Here is a 17,532-nt window from a genome sequence, read left to right as displayed (position 1 = left end):
ATAGTGACACCATTTTACATCCCCCCCCCCCCCCCCAGTAAAGTATGAAGGTTCCAATTTCTTCACATCCTCACCAACACTTGGTTGACACTTTTGGATTATGGCCATTCTGGGGGGTACAAATTGGTATTGCATTGTGGTTTTCATTTGCATTCTTTTAATGATTGAGCAACTTTGTATATATTTGTTGGCCATCTTTGTAACTTCTTTAGAAAAATTTCTATTCAAATCCTCTGCCCACTTCAGTTAGGTTGTTTGTCTTGTTGTTGAGTTGTAAGAATACTTTACATACTCTAGGTAAAAATTCCTTATCAAATATATGAGTTGAAAAATTTTCTTCCATTCTTTAGGTATCTTCTCTTTTTCTTCATAGAGTCCTTTGAAGCACAAAATTTTTTAATTGATGATCTACAATTTATGTATTTTTTTATTGCCTATGCTTCTGGTGTCATGTTTAAGATCCATTGTCAAATATATCATAAAAAGTTACCCCTTGGTTTTCTTCTAAGAGTATAAAGTTTCAGCTTTTACTTTAGTTCTTTGATCCATTTTTATCTTGTTTTTGTATATGGTATAATGTAGCAGTCCAATTTCATTCTTTTGAATGTGACTATCCAGTTGTCCCAGCACCATTTATTAAAAAGCCCGTTTTCCCCCATTGAATGGATTTAAACCCCTTCTCAAAATTCAGTTGACCTTAATCTGAATAGATATTTCTCCAATTAGAACACACCAATGGCCAATACACATGAAAAGATGCTTAACATCACTAATCATCAGAAAAAATCAAATTAAAACCACAATGAGATATCACCTCACACCTGTCAGAATGGCTGTCATCAATAAATCAACAAACAAGTGTTGGTGAAGATGTGGAGAAAAGGGGACCCTCATGCACTGTTGGTGGAAATGTAAATTAGTGCAGCCACTATGGGAAACAGTATAGAGTTTACTCAAAAAATAAAAAATGGAACTACCGTATGACCCAGGAATTCCACTTTGGTATTTATGCAAAGAAATCCAAAACACTGATTCAAAAAGATATATATGCACACCATATGTTCATTGCAATATTATTTACAATAGCCAAGATATGGAAGCAACCTGTGTCTATCAATAGACAAATGAATAAAGAAGTTGTGGTACATATATACAATGGAATGGTAGTCAGGCATAAAAATTGAAATCTTGACATTTGTGGCAGGATGGATGAACCTAGAAGGTATTATGCTAAGTGAAATAAATCAGACAGAGAAAGACAAATACCATATTATTCCATTTCTATCAGAATCTAAAGCAAACAAACAAAACAGAAACAAACTCATAGATACAGAAAACAAATTGATGGTTGCCAGATGGGAGGGAGGTTGGGGGTATGGGTATAAAAAGTAAAAGGAACTAAGTACAAATTGCCAGTGGTAAAAATTAGTCATGGTGATGTAGAATACTGAATAGTAAATATAGTCAATAATATTGTGATAAGTATGTATGGTTTCAGATGGGTAATGCACTTACCAGGGTGATCATTCATAAGGTGTATAAATGTCTAATCACTATATTGATGACCTGAAACTAATATAATATTGTATCTCAACTGTAACTTAAAAATAAATTTAATTTTTTAAAATTTAATTGACCTTAGGCACATGAGTTAATTTTAGACTCTAAATTCTATTCTATATGTCTATCCTTATGCCAGTATCACATTGCCCCAATTATTATAGCTTTGTGGTAAGTTTTGAACAAATCAGGAAGTTTGAGTTCTGTAAGTTTATTCTTTTTTTTTCAGATTTGGCTATCCTGGGTCCTTCACAATTTTATAAAAATTTTAAATTTAGCTTGTCACTTTCTATAAAGAAACAAGCTAGGAGTCAGATAGACAATGCATTAAATCTGTAGATCAATTTGGGTAGAACTGCCATCTTAATAAGATGAAGTTTTCTGATCTATGAACATATATGTTTTTCCATTTACTTAAATCTACTTTAATTTAGGCAACCTAGGCATAGAGAGGAATTTCCTCACCCTGGTAAAGGCCATGTATGGAAAACCCATAGCAAACACCATACTTCAGAGTGGAAGCCTGAATGCTTTCCCCTAAGCTTAGGAACAAGACAAGAACGCCTCTTTCACCACTTCTATTCAACATTATGCTAGAGGTTCTAGCCAGGGGAAGGAGCTTTAAAAAGAAAAGAAATAAAAGGTATTGACATAGGAAATGGACAATAAAAACTACCCCTGGAATCAGACAACATAACCTTGTATACAGAAAATCCTTAAATATCCACCAAAAACCTATTAGAATTCATAAACAAATTCAGTAGGGTTTCAGGATACAAGATCAATGTACAGGGTGAGTTGTAATTTTATAAGTTGCAATAAACAATTCAAAAATGAAATGAAGAAAACAGTTCCAGTTGCAATAACTGGAATCAAGAGAATACTTAGAAATAAATTTAACAAAAGAAGAGCAAAGCTTATAGTCAGAAAACAACAAAACATTGTTACAGGTCTATTCTGATTATCTGTTTCTTTATGAGTCAGTTTCTATAGTTGCGTCTTTCTAGAAATTTGTCCATTTCATCAAAGTTATCTAATTTATTGGCATACAGTTGTTCATAATATTCCCTTATAGTTTTTTAATTTTTTAATGTCAGTAGTAACCTCCTGTTTTTCATTTCTGATGCTAGTAGTTTGAATCTTCTTTTTTCTTGGTCAATTTATCTAAATGTCTTCAAAGAATCTTTTGATTTCATCGATCTTCTCTATTGTTTTTATTCTTTATTTTATTAGTTTCTTTCCTCATCTATGTTATCTGCTTTCTCCTGCTGGCTTTTGGTTTTGGTTGCTCTTTTGTTCCAGTGTGTTAAGGGGGAAAGTTTGTTTATTGATTTGAGATCTTTGTTCCTTTTAAATGTAGACACTTATAGCCACATTTTGTCTCTATGCACTGCTTTTGCTCTATTGATAAATTTTGTTATGTTGTCTCTTCATTTTTATTTATCTCAAAGTAATTCCTAATTGCCCTTTTGATTTTTTGTAGGACCCATGGGTTATTTAGGAGGGTTTTTTTAAATTTCCACATATTAGTGAGTTTCCCAATTGTCTTTGTTATTGATTTCTAATTTTATTCCCTTATGGCTGAAAGATGTGCACTGTATTATTTCTATCCTGACTGCAAATTCTTTTTTAAAATATATTTTGGTTAATATTTGTATTATTATACAATGCACATTTCTTATTAAAAAATGTCAGAATTGTTTTAAAAGACAAAGAAGAAATAAGACTCTCCTATAATTAAACTCTCATATAATTGTTGACATTTTAGTGTCTAGTGTTCTACTGTGTCAATGCATGTGCATCTGACTATTTCTTGAATAGTACATTTAATTAAAGTTCAGACTCTGGTCTGGTTTATTCAAAGACAATCTAGTTTAAAAGATAAAAGGCAAAGCTGTTGAGGGTTGTAATTCTGTTCCTTTAGTCACCCAAAAGATGAGGAAGGGGCCACTGATCCCACTGCTATAATGATGGCCCCTGTGCGTGGACTTGCCCTTGCTCAGCCATGGGCTTGTAAGTCTGAGCAAAGGTCATAGAGGTACTGGCTCCTGGCTGAGAAGCCTGGTGTCTTTTACTCTTCTGACTGGTAGGGAAAATTATAATTGCTCCAGGTACAGTTTGTATTTTCATTGTATTTCATTGTGTTTCATTTGTTTTTTCTTTTTTTCTTACAGCACTCTTTCCATTCCTTGGCCCAGTTTTTGAATCATTTAATATTACTCTGTTTCCAAAAAGTGTTACTGATTTTTTCAAAAAATCTGTAAAAAAGATGAAAGAAAGTCGCCTCCAAGATAACCAAAAGGTAAAATCTGGTGTGGTTGTGTGAGTGTGTTTCCTCTTTGATAATTTATTGAGCTGTGTACGTATGATTTGTGCACTTCTCTTTTCTTAGGTTAGTAGAGAACTGTAGGTTTACAGGAGGAAAGTTATAACATTTTGTGTGGAATGAACAAGGTGGAGGATAGGAAAGGAAATACCAAGTGAGTCAGAGAGACGTCTAAAATGTAGTAATAGGCACAAGGGTCAGTATATCACTGCATGGATGTTATTGAGAAAAAGTTTTCTACTTTCCTTCAATAAATTGTCAAAGTATTAAAATTACTGTGTAAAAATGATTTTCCTGGTATCACAATTCCCCAGATTTTAAATTTGCAAGAATCACATCAGTTCCAAGCCTCGTATTTTACACATTCTGCAGTGGTGTCCCCCCGGGACCCGTGGAGCTGCTCCGCGTTAACTGCAGCTGCTCAGACACCGGGCAGGGCCGCGGCCTTCCCTGGCGTTGAGGCTGCAGGCTGCCTAACCCAGCGTTGCCTTCACGGACCTGGAGGCCGGCACGAGGATGTCTGCAGGCCGTGGGCTAGGGCTGGGTGCCCCAGGGTCGCACCGAACATGTGGGCAGTTCTAGGACGGTGGGCACTGAAGCTGCTCACAGAAAAACTGCCAATGAACTTCAGATATCAGGAGGTTAATCCATGTGGTCGTTCACTGAGAATTAAGGCGAGAGGGAAAGAAGGCTTCGATCCGGGACATTTCTGTGAGCAAGCAGGTATGACAGGAGAGGGGCCAGGCAACTCTTTGGCCAGGAAGCTGTGTTCAAAAGTGAGAGAAGCTGAAGATCAGAGAGAGTGGGGACCAAAAAGCAGCTGGACATAAGGGCTAGATTTTTCTCGGGGAAACATCCTGCTCTCCAAACTTGCAGCTGGATGTTTTTATTCCCTGATGACTCAAGCAACACTAGACACACTTCTGGACTTAAAGGGGCCATTTTATTACAAAAGAAATTTAGTGCTGCACCCTTGATTTATTCCTTTCTAACACTGAAATTTCTCCTTCTGCTTCCAGCACCGAGTGGACTTACTTCAGCTGATGATTAACTCCCAGAATGCCAAAGAAGCAGACTCCCATAAAGGTACACTAGGCACGCTTCAGAGGGCCAGTGGGGGGCTCAGAGGCAGCGGTGGTTCTGAAAATGTGCAGGACGTTTTCCAGGCAGATAAGAGTTTCTGCCAAATTGAAGACATATGCTCAGATATGAGTGGTAGCCAGAGGCACTTTCTAGAAGCATGTGCCACAGCTATGTTCAAAGCTTGAAGGGTACCATATACAAGAATTGTATGCCCAGAGGTCAGTCAGTGGTCTGCGGATCACCCACATCAGAATCTCTGGGGAGCTTGTTTCCAGTGTCTCTTCTCTGGCCTCATCCAGCTGCACGGAAATTTGCATCAAGACTTCATCACATCGGGAAGCACATTGCCCCAGTGTTGGTGACCTTAACTTGGAACACTTGGTTAAAATTGTGTTCAGTAGCTTAATCTACTGTAAAGCTTTATTTTTCATTTGTAATTAATAAGCAACTTTTGGGGAAGTCTTTAAGAATAAGTAAATATCCTATTTCCTCTTCAAATTTTCACCTACTAGTTTTATTATCCACGGATGGTTTTTGACTGATCATTATTACTGTGATGGTTGCAAAGTGATGACTTTCTAATTGCAACATTTCTTCTACATTTATGAATTGATGTTTCATTGTAAGGAAGATCTTTCCATTTTCCCTCATTTATTTATTTGTTTATTTATATCAACATGATCTTATATATTACAAATTTATGTCATTCTTTTTTTTTTTTATGGTCAAATTATCTCATGTTTGTCCACTGGAGTCCCTTTAAGTGAGCTCTGGGTTTCTTCTTTCTTTTTAATTTTTTATTTTTCCAGTAGACTTTATTTTTTAGGGCAGTTTTAGGTTCACAGCAAAATTAAGCAGAAGGTACAGAGATTTCCAATATCCCACCTCCCCCTCCATATACACAGATTCCTTGATTATCAAAATCCCTCACCGGTATGGATCATTTGTTAAAATCAGTGAACCTGCAATAACACATGATTATCTCACAAAGTTCATAGTTTACATTAAGGTTCACTCTTGGTGGTGTACGTTCTAGGGATGTGACAAATGTATAATGACATATACCCACCATTATAGTATACAGTGTATCCTGTATCATTTCTACCTATTTGGGGGGGGGGCACTTCCTTGCTTTCTGGTATGAGAGAATTCTAGGTTTCTCATTATTTCCCTTGATCAGGACTTGAATCAGTCATTTCTCAAGGAGCTCTGGTTCATTTTATTGAGAAATGATATTTAGAAACCAATACCTGTGATCTGGGAGTGCTCATTCCTACTAGGGTTTTTTTTCTTCTAGATCTCCTTAGTGGACAAGCATTGATATCTCTCTCTCTCTCTCTCTCTCAAATCATAAGCATGTCTTCAGGTGAGGGGAAAGAAAAGAGATGGTCTAGTTCCTTTTTTTTTTTTTTGCACATATCTGTCCAATTTTCCAAACACCATTTATTGAATAGACTGTTTTTACTTCACTGTATGTTCTTGCCTCCTGTGTCATAGATTAATTGACCATATAGGTGTGGGCTTATTTCTGGGCTCCCTATTCTCTTCCATTGATCTATGTGTCTGTTTTTATGCCAGTACTATGTTGCTTTGATTACTGTAGTCTTGTAGTATAGTTTGCTATTAGCTAGTGTGATACCTCCAACTTTGTTCTTTCCCAAGATTGCTGTAGCTATTTGAGGTCTTTTGTGGTTTCATATAAATTTTTGGATTTATCGTTCTAGTTCTGCAAATCATCACATCTGTTGACAGTTCATGTTGTGCTTCGGTAGTTGTAGAATAGGGTTTGAGAGTCTACATTTCTAATAACCTTCCAGTTACTGCAGATGATGCTGGTCCATGGACAATACTTACAGCAACCATATTTTACATGTAGCCCAATATCATTCTCTTAAGTTTCTGCAAACATTTTTGAATGAAAGATCCTTTAATTTCCCCCTGCATAAGCTTTAGTGCAACGTCTCTCAAACAATTTTCCAGATATATTTTATCTAGAATAATTTAAATTTTCCCTGGGGGAGAATCCTATCCCATATTACTTGTAGCTAAACTACTTATAGGATGCTCCAAGGGACATACTGATAACACTGTGCATGTAACACAAAAATGTTATGTCTTGAAATTATACAGCTGTGCTGTGGAAAGGGTGGCATAACCAGAAGCAGATGGTCAAGAATAGTATAGACCTTGGGAAAAACTAGATTAAGATAATTTTTTACTTTTTCTGGCTCTGTAGTATACACATCAGAGTGCAAAACACTCCCAATTTAAGCTGAATTTCTTTCCCAATTTTTCCTATAGGGATTTGGGAGTTTCATTTGGATTTCTCATCATCTAAACTGCGATGTTGTACATTGACCTGCTTTATAAAGTATATTTCTTCTCCTTTTAGCTCTGTCTGATCTGGAGCTCATCGCCCAATCCATTATCTTTATTTTTGCTGGCTATGAGACCACTAGCACTGTCCTTTGCTTCGTTATGTATTTGCTGGCCACTCACCCCAATGTGCAGCAGAAACTGCAGAAGGAGATTGATGCAACGCTTCCCAATAAGGTGAGTGGGTGATACCTGGAGGAGAAGGAAGAACGTGAATCCTTAGCAAGAATGCCTCCTCACCACTTTCTAGAAGAATTTTTGCAAAGAGAATAAGCATCACTTCCTTTACCTGTGCTATTCAGGAAGGATGTAAACAGACAAAAACAAAGAAATATAGGTAATGTTTACTATTCACAGGTATATAAGATCTTTGAAAAAAGTGTTGGTCCTGTTGTGTCAGTTATCTGTTATCACAATAAAGTCAAGTGAAAAAAATTTTTTTAAACTTCAGTGGCAATTAAGGTTATAAAGAGGTGGAACCCCTCTTTATAACCTTCGCTAGAATGAAAGCATGCGCCCTGGTAGCTAGCATCCAGTCACACCCTTCTTTTGCCATATTTGGTTTAGAAAGGAACTTGTTTCTCTCCACGTTATTTATAGAGTTTCTGTGTGTGTAGTGTTTCCCTCCAAATTATATAGATAATCTAAAGGGTTAGCAAGCAGGCTTTTTCAACTAAAACACTTTATGTCAAGTAGGGATTTTTCTCTTTTACACATTCTCTTTCCTTGGTACAGAAGTGTGGCCTCTCTTTTGACAGGAAACAGTGATGTTGACATATTTCAATTAAGAGTATGGGTCATAGTCTATTAGTCACATTTGTTCACATGAGATAAAAAAAATCACTACATAATAATGTGAGGGATTTGGGGTCCTGTTTATGGAATTGTCCCCAAGGTTTCCCCATAGTCATAACTACTCCACACATCTCCATGGCCATTAAGCAAGCCAAAGGACATGATAGATATTAAAATGTCTATAAATCCTAAGGTCTTTCACCAAAAGAAGTTATTCTTTGGAGCTGCTAACATTTCTACAGAACTACATAGACTGAGGTGAAAGCTGATCTCAAATCTCAATTTATCAAAATCTGTTTCTTTCTTCCCAGGCACCTCCCACCTACGATGCCCTGGTACAGATGGAGTATCTCGACATGGTGTTGAACGAGACTCTCAGATTATTCCCAATTGCTGGTAGACTTGAGAGGGCCTGTAAGAAGGATGTGGAAATCAATGGGGTGTTCATTCCCAAAGGGACAGTGGTGATGGTGCCACACTTTATTCTTCACCGAGACCCAAAGTACTGGTCAGAGCCTGAGGAGTTCCGTCCTGAAAGGTACTGGGCCCCGGGAAGGGGAACCCACCCTGATCCAGGCTGGTTGGAACATATTCTGATGTCTGTTGCTATAGATGATGAACATGTGGTTGTACAGTCATTTATATGTACATTTTTTTTTGCTTTTAGAAGTTTATTTTTTCTTATTACAAGAATAATCATTGTTTGTTGACAAAATTTTACAAACTCTAGACTAGATAAAAGAAAAACTGTATCTCTCCGTAGTCCTAATGCCTTAATATAAGCCTCATTAATAATGTGATGTATTGCATTGTTGACATTTTTCTAAGCATATGTAGATATTTAAAATTAATATATTTTTTATTTCTAGCTGCTTACTTGATTTAACAGTAGACTATAAGCAATGTCCTATTATATACAACCATCATATATAGGTATACATACATATAAATATTTATGTGTATTTGACTGTATGCATATGCCATAAATTACTTTACCGTTATCTGATTTTAGGAACACAGGCTTTTTTACTTCTTTAAGTTTTTCTGTGTTGTTCTCTTTAGCTCTCTGAATTTACTGCCAATGTCCCCACATTCTGTTTGTTTGTTTTTCCACATTGGCTGTTGTGCCTTAATCATTATTGGGAGAATGCAGTCTGAGTACCAGAGAGGTCCTCACCCTGACGGTTTAAGCAGCCCCTCAAGGACAGAGGTGAACACAGGTCCCCCAGTCTGTCTTTGGCTGCAGTCCTGTGTCAGCTTCCTCCTACTCTCAGTATTTGGTGACCTGCTCTATAGATGTCAGAGGCACTCCCCCTAGGATGGTCTTTAGCATGTTCTATGGAAATTCAGAGCCAAGGTCTAGCTTTGGGCACAGCTCAAACTCTAGAAAGAGCTGATGTTTCCCATTTATTGTATTGGTGAGCAAAATTGGGATGAACTACTGAGGGCACTTGCTGGGATCTAGACTTTCATTAGCCCTACTATAAGAACCCTAACTGGCAGAGATCTTCTCTCATATGCCATAGTGTTCTTAGTTCCAGCCTATTGTCTACACATAGTTCTTGTTGAAAGAAGAAATTAGAGATGACCAAATCCTCTGTTTTCTGGGCCAAGGGACCTCTGTGTTTCCACCAACCTCAGCAGTTCCACCCTCCACCACCCACTCTCACCCCCCCCACCCCCCCATAGCTTCATGAACATAAAACCAGAGACCACTGACTGTACTTCTTTTTTGATATTCAGTCATCCATAGAGAGTAACTGCTTACCATGTCAGGAAGTGGGCAAGGCAGTGAGAAATCCAAACGTCAAAAAATGCCTATTATGGAGAATTTGACATTTACACAAATATATGTGTATTTGACATATACAAAAGCATTTTCTATAGACACAAGTCTAAGGAATACTTTTAATGCATCTATGTGTGCCCATCACATGCCTTACAGCCATCAGCCTACATCTGCCGACCCATTCACACGCCACTACTACCATCCTCCTGACTCCCACATTATCCTAAGGCACACCATCTCTAGATATTCCAATGTTCTCCAAAATATAGGAACTCTTAAAAAAATACATAACCATTTTTTAAAAATGCATAATACATTTTTCTTTAATATCAAATATTGAGGAATCAAATTTGAATAAAACATAGGTCTAACATTCAAAGAATTTATAGCCTAGTGGAACAGACAGACAAGGAAATTAGGGATTATACTAGAGTAGAGCAGCATCATATGCCCATGTAAGTCACCTGATTTAAGCTATTCAATTGGAGAAAGAGGGACAGAAGAGGGGAGAGGAAGGGAGGGAAAAGAAGGAGGAAAAAGGAAGAAAAGAGAAGGGAAGGAAAAAATAACAATTTAACTAATGGGAGATAGGATTTCTACTTACTTCCTCCATGAGGATGGCCAACATGAGTTTGAAGGAGGCAGGAACCTACTTTTCCTTCAATCAGTCCCATTTCCTATTTGCCTTTCAGAGTGTGAACGTCTCAACACCCTGAATATAATTTAGTGTTTACAGATAATTTTCCGTTAAACAGCATTCGTGTCATCTCTTCAATGAGATTGAAAGCTCCCATAGGGTAAGGGGAATGGAAAGGATCTGTAGCTTACAATTCTCACAGCAAAATAACCATAGTAGGATCTCACTGACTAGCCCACAGGAGCATCCTGTATACTACTGGTTGAGGTGCCTAAATAAGAATCCCCAACATGTAGCTCTTGTGGTGTTGATTTTCATTAATTGTTTTCATCTACTGTTGTGTAACCAGGTTCAGTAAGGAGAACAAGGACAGCATAAACCCTTACATATATACACCCTTTGGAAGTGGACCCCGAAACTGCATTGGCATGAGGTTTGCTACCATGAACATGAAAGTTGCTATCGTCAGAGTTCTGCAGAACTTCTCCTTCAAACCTTGCAAAGAAACACAGGTCAGACCCTTACCACGTTATCACTCTACATAAATAATGCTTGATCAAGAGTTTTTCTTAAACTGAGGTATATATGCATGAATGTGCTCATTCATTGTTTAATAATTTGCTCTGTTGGCCAGAGAATCTATTTGGAGTCACAGGTGACCTTTAAGACCCAGGTAGTCTGGAGTGCCACACCTGTGGCTTCATAAATACCCAACTGTAAAGGCCACCTAGAAGCGATGTAGCTGGCGTGAGGTGATGATGCAGGGCCCTTTGAGAAAAGTTCAGATCTGGTTTCAAGTCCACTAGAAGGAAGGGGAAGCACTGTGCACGGCCTTGAGGTGCAACGATAACAACAGGGCCATGACTTTTTGAACACTGTTCTTTTCCACCAGAACTTACAGAAGCTCTTGTGATAGTGGTTCTCAACCCCTGGCTGTACAAAGAAATCAGCAGGGATCTTTTAAAAATCCTATGCCTAGGTCATCTCAGATTCTAAAATAATTCATCTTTTGTGGCTTTAAAAGCACCCCCTTTGGGTCTCATGTGCGGCCAAAGTGGATTAAAGCATTTCTGTCTGATATAAAGACTCCCACAGTCCATAGCCATCCTGGCTACTTGAAACCTGCTTCTGTGAGCCATGCTGCACTCAAGATGGGTTCCTTTACATCCTAATAAGAGCTCTACGATAGTCTCCTCGCTCTCCTCCCCATTCTGTTCTCATCCTTCAAGTCCTAATTCACTCCCAAAGCCCCTCCAGGAGCCTGCCCCATCTAGTCCAGAGCACATTTTTTCCTCCGCTGTGTTATCAGTACTTCAGGTTAGTATCATGAGCCATACCACCTCACCTAAAACTTTATCATTAAACCACCCAGCTTGGTTCTCTATGTTTTCTTTGTATCTAAGAATATATTTAACTCTAGCACCTCATTTTATTCCTTTCATAAATTCCCAATGGTGCCTTGCAGTCATGCAGGAAATGCTTGGAGTTTTTTGCAGTTGATTGAAGATCTTGAATTTAAATTTTAAATGATTTAATTTGAAAATTTAACAAATAACATTTGCAATCTATATTTTCTATGTGTGTTGTCTGTGTACTGGGGAAATATATATATGCCATTTGAAATTATAAAATAGAAAGGTTTTACATTAATAGGAAGATCTGGAATCTCTCCAACTATAAACAGTAGTTGCCATTGATTCATGTCAAGCAAGGCCCTACAGTAGGGCTTATTTCTAGGACTCATGCACTTATTATTGCAGCTCCTTTCCTTAAGTAGGCTTTCTCAGAGAAGAGGAGGGTGATGGAGATGGTTTCCATCTTGTTTGTGGTTTTGGGCAGCTGTGTAGCAGTCCTGTAAGTGTGTACAAATGAAGGACTCAGCCCTGAGAGGGAGTGGGTCTCTGGCACACCTGGGGTGGGAAAGACACCTTCTGAAAGCTCCCAGTCATCTATGGCTGGTGCTTCTCACCCTCCATGACAATTTTCTTGCCCTTCAGTCAGCTGTGATCAGAAGGTGACTGTGTTGGTGACTCCCCCAACACTGAGGGAATGACTGGGTGAGAACAGAGCTAAAAAATTTGTCAAAACACTATACAGGTCTTCAGAAGTTCACTATTTACACTACACTCGGGAGCCAGGAGATGTTAGAAAACAGGCACAATGCTTCACAAAGACCTTTTCCCATCATAAAACTGGAAGGTTTCCACAGGGAGAGGTGACTGGTCTCCTTAGAAGTCATGGATAATTCAAATAATTAAAATCTATAAGTATTCAGGATTACCTTGCAAGTTCCAATTTGCACAAAATTAATTCTGTATGGCTTTTCTAAATAGTTTTTCATAATGCCTAAGAATCTGGTTTAAATTTTAAACATTCATTCATTTGCTTGAAATTTAAACCAAAACCAAACACAGACCAACATGATTTTGTCTCTGGCCTGGTACAGAATAGGTGTTGTATTGATATTTTCTTGAATGAATGTATTGATGAATGCTTTCACTGACCAGTCTTGAGACAGTTTACTAAATAAGTATGAAGAAGCAAAGACATATTATGCTAAAAGTAATTTTTATATGTTTGTAAAGCATTATTGCTCAATGTATCTCATCTACATTGCTTCTGTGGTTGACAGTGCTTCATTAACTGGTTCTCATATGCTGTTTAAAATTTGCAGATCCCTGTGACACTAGATTTTCAAGGAACTATTAAAGCAAAAGAACCCATTGTTCTAATGCCGGAGTTGAGAGACGGGACTGTAAGTGGAGCCTGACTTTCCCCAAGGACTTACACTTTGTTCTTCAAGGGAGCTGTATCCCCAACTACATGTACTTTATGAATAAAACCCAGAAATGAAAATGAACTTAACCTACTGTATTTGATGAATGACTAGGGATTCTGTACATTCATTTAGCTCTCTCAGTGTCTATACAGAGTATTATATATTGTGTAACATAAGGGAGGTGACTAAATAAGTGCCAGATATGTAGACCCAGCTTATTGGGTTCTTATAATACTATCTCCATCTATCCCCACTTAGTACCCTCAAGGGTGGGAGGGCATCCACATGGAGGGCAGCCTGGCATGGGTGTGGGAACCCAAACAAGGTGAGAAATGTGTCCATGTTTGGTGAAAGCATCCAGAGCCTAAATAGGGTGTGGAGAACCCAAGTAGGATGAGGAGGACATCCATTAGTGCAAAGGGATGGAGCAAGTATTCACTACATAAAAGAGGACTGATCAAAGAAGTAAACATATTAAAGATAATGAAAGCCAGGTTTCTTACTGCTAGAGAAGCGAGTCACTGATTCAGAAAGAGAGAAAAACAGAATGAACTCTGTGGACTCAGAGATTGGAACTGAATGTATTATGTAAATTTATGCTTTTTTTATATAGATAGATGATAGATAAATAGCTACATAGATAGATACATAGAGATAGATGATAAATAGATGATAGATATATAGATGATAGATATTTGCGTGTATGTTGTATATAGAAAATACACATTCTCTACTGACAGAGCTTAAAAACTTTATAGTAATGACCACACCTTGTGCCCAGATCTTAGTTTATAGATACCATTTTTCACCTAAAGGGGCCCAGGCTCCTTAGAGAAATGGCTGACTTGAGGGCAAGGGTTGAGAAAGTCCTGGATGAGCCTGGAACATCTTGTGCTAGAAAGCAAGAAAATGCTAAACACTGAGGGGACTATGTCAAAAGGACATAGAAGCCAGGCTGAGGGGCTTTCAATGACCAAACCAGGGGCAATTTGAGCATCCTAATAAATAATGATGGTAAGAATAAATGATAAAGTAAGAAAAGATAAGTACATACAGACATAAAAATAAATGGATAAATTGCAACTGGGTGAGGATATTTACACAGTTTCAAATACTACTGCTCAAAATACCCATTAATTACAAAGTGGACAGGGTAGCTTCAAAGTGGAGAACACTGGCAGATACTCCCTTAATCAAGTGATCAGGGTGAGCATCATCAAGAATGAGATGAATTGCTCATACATCACCTCACATGACACAGTGAGAACAACTCAGCTTCACCTCTGCAATAGATTTCATACAGCTTCCCCCATCTCATGGATATAAATATATTTTAGTCATAAATGTGTTTTCTCAGTGGACTGAAGCTTTCCCTTGCAGACAAACTACTGCCTCTTCTGTGGCTATAGTCCTATTAGAAAAGATTATTTCTCAAATAATCTCTCAAACTCCATAGTGATTGCACCATGGAATACTACGCAGCTGTAAAGAAGGATCTGTACCCTTTGGGACAGTATAGATGGACCTAGAGAATATTATGCTAAGCGAAATAAGCCAGGCAGAGAAAGACAAACATCACATGATCTCACTTATATGTGGAATCTAAAGAACTTAATAAACTGATGAACAGAATAGATTCAATGCCATAGAAGCATGGATCAGACTGACGAATCTCACAGGGAAGGAGGGGGGCGGGTGGGCGGAGGGGGACAGATTTACCAAAGAACTTACATACATATATGCGTAACCCAAGGACACGGACAATGGTGTGGAGAAGGACTGGGGAGGGGCAGGATGGAATGGGTCAATGGGGAGAAAAAGAGACATCTGTAATATTTTGAACAATTAAAAAAAACCCACATTTTTAAAAAATAATGTTTTTGTTGTGAATCCTCACCCAAGGATATTTTTTCCATTGAATTTTAGAGAGTGGGAGGGGGTGAGGGGAGAGAGAGAAAGAAACATCGATGTAAGAGACACACATTGATTGGTTACCTCCCACACACGCCCCAACTGGACTGGGGATAGAACCTGCAACCCAGGTACGTGCCCTTGACTGGGAATCAAACCCATGACCCTTGGGTGCCGACGCTCTAACCACTGAGCACCACCGGCCAGGGTACACATTTGAATAGTCAGGTACTTCAACAAGTCTGCTATTTGGCTGATCTTACATTTTCATTGTGCTTACTATCTTCAATTCTCAGGTTTAGTCAAATGTACTAATGACATTATTAAGGTTCAACTGGCAAAATTTTAGAGATCCTCCAAGTACCTTGGCCATAAGCATTGCTGTTGGTCCTTTTAAATCCCCCCTTTGGAACTCATAAAATCTCACCTTTTAAGATAATTACTGGACACCTCATTCATTTGGCTCCTACCTCTTTAAATCCACAGTTAGTGAAGGGAGAGATATTTCAATATTGTAAAGGCTTAATTGCTTCTATTGAGAATAACCATGCTTTATAGAGTGATATCAGAGGCCTGGTAGCAGGATAAGTCCTCTTGGTCTCTCCCCTTGAAGTTTCAACAATTTTAACCACTATAATTCCACAAAGGATTCCCTGCTCAATGCACAAACATGTCTGACAGATCTGCTCATTGAAACATCTGAAGGTGGGCAAATGGGAGAAAACTGGGGAAACGGGAAGGGAGAAGAGCTGAGAGGGTGTCAGAGATGCAGCCTGGCTCTCACAGCTTGGAGCTCACTGCAGAGAGGGGAGGAATCAGCTTTACACCTCCTTCCCTACTTAATAAAATATGAATTTGGCTCTAGCACTGGTGTTTTTAGAATAACCCCCTTCCAAAATATTTCCTCAGCAGCAATGATAGACATTAGAATGAGGACTTGTTTGGCCTAACATGAGCAATCATGAAGGAAGAGGAGCACCATCTGTGAGGAACATTTCTAACCCTAACCCTGAGAACCTAAGATATCAGGTGAGGAAAACTGAGGACACTACATATATGACATCAGGGATTACAACCCAGAGGACACATCCTGAATCTCTTCTGGAAATCATTTCCCAAAATGCCAATTAGGCTGTGCTGTGTGCATTGAGATAAGCATTCCCAAAGGGCTTTGTTTAGAGTTGGTTTGCAGGGGTCAGGGGAATGAGATATTTTGGGGAGTGTGGCTTTAAAGAAAACATGGGATTATTATCTTCCAGGGCCAATTAACTGTGGAAAGAAACAATCCCTAGGGTCTCCTGGCTTATTTTTCATCTTGAAACCCACATTTCTCTAGCCCCTTTCCATCCAACCCTTTGGGACAGTCTGGGGAAGATCTAGTCTTGAATGCCCACACAACGCTTTTGGGGGTTTTCCCATGTGCCATATCCATAAAAAAGAAGTCAAAGAATGGAGGCAAGTAATTACCACTAGTATATCCCATCCTAGCTGTTTGTCATAAACTAGATTACAGTTTTCCCCATGTACAAAATTTAATTCAAAATGGAGCAAACACCTAAATATAAGATCTGAAATAATAACATAGAAGAAAACATAGGTACTAAACTTATGGACCTTGGTCATGGAGAACATTTTATGAATTTGACAGGACAGGACAGGACAGGACAGGACAGGACAGGACAGGACAGGACAGGACAGGAAAGGAAAGGAAAGGAAAGGAAAGGAAAGGAAAGGAAAGGCAAAAATATATGAATGAGACTATCAAACTTTAAAGCTTCTGCACAGCAAAAGATACCAACAACAAAATAAAAAAGCAACCAACCAAATGGGAAGAGATATTTGCAAACAACAGCTCAGACAAGGAGTTAATATCCAAAATATAGTATAAAAAACTCATACAACTAAACACCAAACAGACAATCCAATTAAAAAATGGGCAGGGGACCTGAACAGACACTTCTCTCAAGAAGACATACAGCCCAGCCGGGCGTGGCTCAGCGGTTGAGCGTCGACCTAGGATCCAGGAGATCGGGGTTCAATTCCCGGTCAGGGCACATGCCCGGGTTATGGGCTCGATCAATGACTCTCTCGTCATTGATGTTTCTATCTCTCTCTCTCCCTCTCCTTTCCTCTCTCTGAAATCAATAAAAGATATAGTAAAAAAAAAAAAAAGAAGAAGACATACAAATGGCCAACAGATAGACAAAAAGATGTTCATCTTCACTATTAGGGAAATGCAAATCAAAACCACAATGAGATACCACCTCACACCTGTT

At 38.5% G+C, this 17,532-nt stretch overlaps 1 protein-coding gene across 1 annotated transcript in view; it reads left to right on the top strand.

The window, feature by feature from the left end:
* LOC308554663 (cytochrome P450 3A12-like) overlaps positions 1-13,426 on the top strand; it is a 29,608-nt gene extending 16,182 nt beyond the window's left edge. The window contains exons 8-13 of the mRNA XM_081132014.1: positions 3,735-3,862; positions 4,906-4,972; positions 7,362-7,522; positions 8,452-8,678; positions 10,916-11,078; positions 13,241-13,426. Of these exons, the coding sequence (XP_080988140.1) occupies positions 3,735-3,862; positions 4,906-4,972; positions 7,362-7,522; positions 8,452-8,678; positions 10,916-11,078; positions 13,241-13,336 (842 nt within the window). The 3' untranslated portion in view covers positions 13,337-13,426. The remainder of the gene's footprint in view (positions 1-3,734; positions 3,863-4,905; positions 4,973-7,361; positions 7,523-8,451; positions 8,679-10,915; positions 11,079-13,240) is intronic.
* Positions 13,427-17,532: the final 4,106 nt, after the last annotated feature.

This window comes from Miniopterus schreibersii (assembly GCF_964146895.1).
Source record: "Miniopterus schreibersii genome assembly, chromosome: 3".
NCBI classification, from domain to species: domain Eukaryota; kingdom Metazoa; phylum Chordata; class Mammalia; order Chiroptera; family Miniopteridae; genus Miniopterus; species Miniopterus schreibersii.
The sequence above is the reverse complement of the archived record's forward strand: the minus strand, read 5'-3'. Positions and strand labels throughout refer to the sequence as shown.